At 37.4% G+C, this 8149-nt stretch overlaps 1 protein-coding gene across 1 annotated transcript; it reads right to left on the minus strand.

Moving 5' to 3' along the window:
• Positions 1-383: 383 nt before the first annotated feature.
• LOC100479707 (olfactory receptor 1P1) lies at positions 384-1831 on the minus strand. The gene has a single exon (XM_002931218.4). It carries the CDS (start codon positions 1772-1774, stop codon positions 779-781), a length of 996 nt encoding a protein of 331 aa, XP_002931264.3. The 5' UTR covers positions 1775-1831; the 3' UTR covers positions 384-778.
• Between the last annotated feature and the right edge of the window lie 6318 nt (positions 1832-8149).

An 8149-nucleotide genomic window follows, 5' to 3' on the forward strand; every position in this document is an offset into this window, starting at 1 on the left:
AAATCATAAGCCTTGGTTATCTTTGATTTGGTCTTGGTTGAGTCTAAAGGCCACAAGTTTCAACAGAAAGAACCTTGAGAATACAAGATTCCTTTACTGCAGATGTGAAAATCAGCATTCACAATCAGCTATGACTTAAGCAGATAAGGAAGAAGTTCAGAGAACGGCTATACACTAGTTGCCATAATATTTGATTTAAATTTATTTATTTTATCTTCTCATTATAAGCTGTTCAAAAATCTGTTCACTGACAATGACATAGATCATTCCATATTGTTAAGAGTTTTAATAGTTACAAAGATTTTTGACTCACAACCTTGGAGCAATAAGTGTTTATATAATTTCCTATCTTTGTAAGAAAAAATAAATGTGTGTGTGTGTGTGTGTGTGTGTGTGTGTATATATTCAAAGTTGTAAGCTATTGCCATCCAATATTGACCTTACTTGCTAATATTTTGATCATTAACCCACTTTCCATGACCTCACTAATTGAGTTTTAGTGAACTAGAATAAAAGTCTGCACAGACTTTTAGAATTGAAAACATTGCAAAAGGAATTTTTCCTTGTGGGAAGTTTTAAGTAAAATAAATGAGTAAATAAGCAACTCAACATATTAACTTTAAAGCATGATGTAAAATCCTGATTTTCCTCAACAATATCAAACTCATGAAGGGATTCAAGGAAGGGAGTGATGATAAGGCATATGTGGGAGTCAGCAGTAAAAAACCTAAGGTAGAAATCTCTGCCAGTAGTGATACTGGCAGTATCACTACAGAAGTCACTGGCCCCACAAAAAGAAGACTTTGCCTCTGAGAAATCTCGCCAGGGCACATTTCATGTCTTTGTTCCAGAGGCTGTAAATGAAGGGGTTCAGCAGGGGAGTTACCACTGTGTACATGACAGCAGCTGCTGTATCCTCCTCTATGGAGTTGGAGGAAGAGGATGAGGGGCACAGATAAGCCCTGATCACTGTCCCAAAGAACAGGGCAACAACGGCAAGGTGTGACCCACAGGTAGAGAAGGACTTGCGCCTTCCCTGGGCAGAGGGGACTCTGAGGATGGCTGAAACAATGTGGATATAAGAGACCAGGATGAGCATAAAGGGGATTAAAATGACTGCTGCTCCCCCCAAGAAGAGGAGCACAAGCTCATTGACCTGAGTGTCAGAGCAAGACACCTTCATCAGGGGTCCCAGATCACAGAAGAAGTCAGGAATGATCTTAGAGCAAAAGGAAAGTTGAAATATGAGGAAAGTGTGGGTCATGGCAACAAGACTCGTAAGGATCCAGCAGGCAGTCACCAGGAGGGTGCAGTGCCGGCGACTCATGACCATCTTGTAGTGGAGAGGGTGGCAGATGGCCACATAGCGGTCATAGGCCATTGTAGCCAAGAGAAAGATGTCCATGTCCCCAAAAGTCAAGAAGAAGTAGAGCTGAACCAGGCATCCTGTGTAAGAAATGGACCTGCTCTGACTCTGGATGTTCACCAAGGCCTTGGGCACAGTGGTGGAAGTGAAAAGGATGTCTGCACAGGACAGGCTGGCAAGGAAGAAGTACATAGGCGTGTGGAGACGTGTATCAGTGCCAATGGCCAGGACAATGAGCAGGTTCCCAGCCACAGTGTCCACATACATCCACAGGAACAGCAGGAAGAGGATGTCCTGCTGCTCTGGCCGCTCTGAGAGTCCCCAGAGTAGGAACTCAAAGATGCTGGTCTGGTTCCCTCCTGCCATGAGCCCAGAAATCTGAGAAAGAGACTTTTGAGTGAGACCCATTAAAACTCTCTAAACATACTTTAGATGGTGGATAAATGTGCCATTCTCTGAACACTAGAGAAGAAAGAATGACCTTAATGTATCTGTAGTGATCACATACTATGTGCACTGCATATTTTTATTAAAACTTACTAATGTGCTAGGAAGTGTGAGAGATACAATTTAAGAAAATTAAAGTAGATTTCTTTCCTGGTTTATTTCTCTACACTCCTTTCTGTCCCAAATTTCTTTAGTTGTAATTGCTATTTTTTCATCTGTATTCTCAGGGGTGTCAAGAAGCTTTCATTCATTCATTCATTCATTCATTCACTCATTCAACAGAGACCAAGCACCAGCTCTTGACCCGGTAGAGTGCCAGTAGATAGGATACTGATAATCCTTACCTCCTGAGAATTTTCAATCTAATGGAATAGACATAATTGCCTATGTTAAAATCCTATAATATATTGATTTAGGGCTCTCTACCCATTCAACTGATGACAAATCTCTCTCAGACCCCAGACTACCTGTTCTGACCCAACATGCCCAAAAGTCAGTATTCTGAAGATAGTTTCATATTATCCATTCCTCCAGAAATCAATTTAACAATCAGCTATTTTAATAAAGATATGTACAGATAACTCTTCTTCAGTTATCTGAAATGACAAAGAAGGAATCATAATCTCTAATTTCCAAAATATCCAAAACTGGTTGGATGTACACACACACACACACACACACACACACACACACAAACACACGCACTTCTGAGACAATGTGGACTGAGGCAGAAAAGGAATGTAGTTCAGGATCTTGCCAGATGGGTGTGGGCAGCATATTGAGGCAAACTCTTGAATAAAGATGAGGCAGTAGGAAGCCCTAGACAGGCTGAGAGATGCGGAGCAGGGGCTTTGAGTGTGAGGTGGAAGAAGGATTGTAGGCTGGGATAATATTAGAAAAAGAACGAAAAGTCAAATTTGGGAGTGTTTGGAATGGAAAATAAAGAACTTGGAACTTTATTCTGTATGTTACAGGGACCACAAAAGCTATTTGAGCAGGAAGAGGTACCAGTGATTGAGTAGGTTCAATATGTGAAAATCCTGCTCCTTGCCCATGCGTGGAACCGACTAAGGGTTAGTCACAGAATCATTCCTCAGATGGAGAAAAAGAACCACCTTTGCTACTGAAAAGGACTAGGTTGGAGAATTTATATTAGCTGTGTTCACTAAATGAGCTTTGTAATACTCCTCCAAAATTACATCTATTTTCCCTTTCACAGGTGTGGCTGGACAACCATGGGCCTCTCCAGAGGGGAAGAGCCTACCCTCATAAAACATAAAATGTGGAAGAACAGAACAAAGTTTTTCCTGAAAATGATCAGATTCCTGATGAGAACAGAGAAGCTGAGGCCCAATATTCAGCAATCAGAGAAGTCACTCCAGGTATAAGGAGAACAGAGGGTCAGGGTTATCATAAACTTCTGTCATCCAAGGCAGATCAGGTGATTAAAAGTAAACAAGAATAGGAGCGCCTGGCTGGCTCAGTCAGCAGAGCATGTGAATCTTTATCTCAGGGTCATGAGTTCAAGCCACAGGTTGGAAGTAGAGTTTACTTAAAAAAAAAAAAAAGAAGAAGAAGAAGAATTTATCCTTAAAAACACTTTTAAAAAAGTAAGTAAGAATAGATAATATGAAACAAAAATTATAAGATATATGTGTGAATACATGCATATGAGTTATATATACATATGTATACATAAATGTGTATATATAATCTATATTACTGTGTTCCAGTAATTGTAAAAATACTTACTCTCAAACTCCTATAGGGCATATAAAAAAATACATAAGGCCACAGAGAAAATTTCAAAAAATCCCCAAAAGCAGTAATAATTCAACTAATGATCTCTGACAAAATTGCAATAAAAGTAGACATTAATAACAAAGCCAAAAAATAAAAATAGTCTTTCAATCTGGAAAAAAAATGTTTCAAATATCTCATTAAATAACTCTCAGGTCCAAAGGAGAAATAAAAATCTAAATTTCAGAATATTTAGAAAATAATAATAGTAATGCTATGTACCAGAGTCTATGGAATATTGCTAATGTAGTAATAAAAGGAAAATGTGTTGCCTTAAATACTTATATGGATAATAGTAAATAATACATGAATTAAGCATCTGACACAAAGTGAGCAACAAACTAAACTGAACTGGAAAAAATTAAAGCAAAAGTAGAGTTCAAAATCAGAAAATAAATAAAGTAAAAATGAAACAGTTCTTTGGTCTTTTTCAACAAATGATGCTGGGACAATGGGGTATCCATCTGCAAAAGAATGAATGGGACCCCTACCTTAGAGGATACAAAATTTACTCAAAATGGATCAAAGACCTAACTGTAAGAGTTAAAAGTATAACAATCTTAGAAGAAAATATAGGCATCAATCTTCATGACTTCGGATTAGGCAACAGTTTCTTAGATATGACACCAAAGCACACTCAAACGGGTAACAAGTGTCATCAAGGATGGGGAAAAATTAGAATCCTTATACACTGCTAGTAGTGATGTAAAATGTTTCTGTGTCTTTGGAAAACAGCCTGAAAGTTTCTCAAAAGGCTAAACATAGAATTACCCCTATGAATTACCCAGCAATTCCGCTCCTAGGTATACCTAAGAGAAATGAAAACGTATATTCACACAAAAACTTGCATACATACAGACAAACTGAAAATAACCCAGATGTCCATCAACTGGTGAATGGATAAATAAAATATAGTATATCCATAAAATGAAATAGTGTTTGGCAATAAAAAGAAATGAAGTACTTACTACAATATGGGTGGACTGAAAACATTATGTTAAGTGAAAGAAGCCAGACGTAGAGGACAACATATTATATAATTCCATTTACATGAAATTTCCCAAATAAGCAAATCTATAAAGACAGAAAGTAGATTAGTGGCTGCCTAAGGCTTGGGGGATGGATGAATGAGGGTGATAGCTAATGAGTGTAGGGTTTTTTGGGGGGTGATGAAAATGTTGTAAACTTATTGTGGTGATTGTAGCATAATTCAGTGAATATAGAATATAATAAAAGCCATTTAACTGTACATTTTGGATGTATTGCATGGTATGTGATTTGTATATACTGAAAAAAATCAAGGTAAGAGATAAATCACTTGCTAATCTAATCAAGCAAAAATAAAGGGACGGATCGGGGAGAGAAACACAAATAAACAAAATCAGAAATGACAAAGGGGGACATAAACTGAAAAACAAATTATTTAAAATCACAAGACTACTTAGCTAGAGTCCATGCAAATAAATGTGTAATCTTAGGTGAAATGAATAATCTTTGGACAATACAAGGTACCAAAAATAACACTGGTAGAGATGAAAAGTATAAGCCAACCACATTCCACAAAGAAAAATAAATGCTGTGTTAATAATTTCTCTCTTGGTAATACTGTGGTAGAAACTATCCTCAAATCACAATGGCTTACAGAAAACAAAGTTCTATTTACTCATTTTTATTACATGTCAACTGCACGTTGTATGTAGCTCTGATTAGTACTGCCTCATGCATCTTCTTCACTCTGGGATCCAGTCTGAAGAAACAGCCCTTATTTGTGACATGCCGTTCTTAAGGGAAAAGAGAAAAGAGCAAGAGCTTATTAAAATGCAAAATGCTAAGCAAAATAAGTTAAGCAGAGAAAGACAATTATCATATGGTTTCACTCATTTATGAAACATAAGAAGTAGGAAGATGGGTAGGAGAAGAAAGGAATAAGGAAAGGGGGGTAATCAGAAGGGGGAATGAAGCATGAGAGACTATGGACTCTGAGAAACAAACTGAGGGCTTCAGAGGGGAGGGGGTGGGGGAATGGGATAGGCTGGTGATGGGTAGTAAGGAGGGCACGTATTGCATGGTGCACTGGGTGTTATACGCAACTAATGAAGCTTCGAACTTTACATCGGAATCCGGTGATGTACTGTATGGTGATTAACATAATGTAATAAAAATATTATTATTAAAGTGAAAAAAAAATAAAATGCAAAATGGTAAGCTTGCAGCTTTTTCTTGGAACTGGTACATATCATGTGCACTCAACTTCACTGTTAAAGCAATTATCATGGCCAACCAGACATCAGAGGGACACAGAACAACACTCCACAGGGAGGCAGTGCAAGTGACAAGGTAAATAATGGGAATGTATACAATTTTTTTTATTTTTATGCATTTTATTTAAAGTAATAATTTTCCCCTTGACAATTCCCAATAGTATTTATCCTATTAAATATAATATGGGAGTGTATACAATTGACCTTCGAACAACATGGGTTTGAACTGTACAAATCCAGTAACACAGAGATTGTTTATAGCACACTACTGTAAATGTGCTTTCCTTATGATTTTCTTTTTTTTTGTTTAAGATTTATTTATTTATTTTGACAGAGAGAGAGAGATCAGGGTGGGGGGGCAGGAAGATGGAGAGAATCTCAAGCAGACTCTCCATTGAGCGCAGAGCCCCATGCAGGGCTTGATCTCACCTCCCTGAGACCATGACCTGAGCATAAATCAAGAGTTGGACATTTAACCAACTGAGCCACCCAGGCACCACCCCACCTTATGATTTTCTTAATAACATTTTCTTTTCTCTAGCTTATTTTATTGTAAGAATACAACATATAATATATATAACATACAAAATATATGTTAATTGAGTGTTTATGTTATGAGTAAGTCTTCTGGTCAACAGTTTTGGGGGAGTCAAAAGTTATATATGGATTTCCTCATTTGTGTGTGGGGATTGCACCCTAAACCATTGTTCAAAAGTCAACTGTAATCTTCCTGCAGGGATGGTGGAAAACAACTGACAATAAAAGCACAATATAGCATATCTGTCAAAGACCTGCTCCTTATACCCTATGACCCAGCCATTGCACTACTGGGTATTTACCCCAAAGATACAGACATAGTGAAGAGAAGGGCCATATGCACCCCAATGTTCATAGCAGCATTGTCCACAATAGCTAAATTGTGGAAGGAGCCGAGATGCCCTTCAACAGATGACTGGATTAAGAAGTTGTGGTCCATACATACAATGGAATATTAGCTCTCAAAAAGAACGATTTCTCAACATTTGCTGCAACATGGACAGCACTGGGGGAGATAATGCTAAGTGAAATAAGTCAAGCAGAGAAAGACAATTATCATATGGTTTCTCTCATCTATGGAACATAAGAACTAGGAATATTGGTAGGGGAAGAAAGGGATAAAGAAAGGGGGGTAATCAGGAGGGGGAATGAAGCATGAGAGACTATGGACTCTGAGAAACAAACTGAGGGCTTCAGAGGGGAGGGGGTGGGGGAATGGGATATACCGGTGATGGGTAGTAAGGAGGGCACGTGTTGCATGGTGCTGGGTGTTATACACAACTAATGAATCATGGAACTTTACATCAAAAACCAGGGATGTATTGTATGGTGACTAACATAATATAATAAAAAATATTATTATTAAAAAAAAAGACCTGCTCCTTAAAGAAGTGCCAGGATCACCTAGTTTACCAAGAGATCCCACCAAAACTTTACATGGTAGACAATCTCTTTTTTCTAGTCAGAACATAGAAAGAGAAGGCAAACTTCCAAAATCTTTTTCTAAAGCAGGTATAATGCTTTAAAAACCTGGTTAAGTATTGTACAAAAAAAAGAATTTCTGGAGAACACAAGAAAGTCAACTGAGAAACAACAAGACTATTGAGAATAGTAACATGTTGTAGAATCAACATACACTAATCAATAATATTCATACATAAAAACATTCAATTAGAAGATGTCATGAAAGAGAAGAACCCATTTACAATAGCAAACAAAAAAAGGCAAAATACCTAGTGAAAAAAAAACTTAAAAAGAAGTGTTTAAGATTTATATAAGGAACACTTTAAAACCCTGACTAAAGCATTGATTAAGGATAAAGAGGATACCAAATTGTGTTAAAGCCATTCAGGAAATAAATGGTTTATGGGGAACTGGATAGTTACATGGTGCCAGATTAACACTACACAGATTCCTTCCTGGTCACAAGAGGAACACTGTGACTTTACAATGGAGGAACCAGGTTATCATTTCACAAATCCAGTGGTGAATTTTACTATGGGTTAAACATGGTGCACAATATAATGTGATGTGTTTTAGCCAAAAATGTTTAACTCAAATGTTATCAAACTGCTAGCAATAACTTTCAGTTACAGGAATATCAGATCTCAAGGAGCAGGCTAGTCCAAGAGGAAACGATCATGTAAGTCCTAAAGGTGGGACAACACAGGAATCCTTCCTAAGCTTTTTTAAAAATATTTTTTATTATATTATGTTAGTCACCATACAGTACATCCCT

This window comes from Ailuropoda melanoleuca, chromosome 13 (genome assembly GCF_002007445.2).
Source record: "Ailuropoda melanoleuca isolate Jingjing chromosome 13, ASM200744v2, whole genome shotgun sequence".
Lineage (NCBI taxonomy): Eukaryota > Metazoa > Chordata > Mammalia > Carnivora > Ursidae > Ailuropoda > Ailuropoda melanoleuca.

Excerpts from the sequence above, each read along its gene's own strand:
- LOC100479707 (XM_002931218.4), bottom strand. The coding sequence starts at position 1,774 with ATGGGTCTCACTCAAAAGTCTCTTTCTCAGATTTCTGGGCTCATGGCA.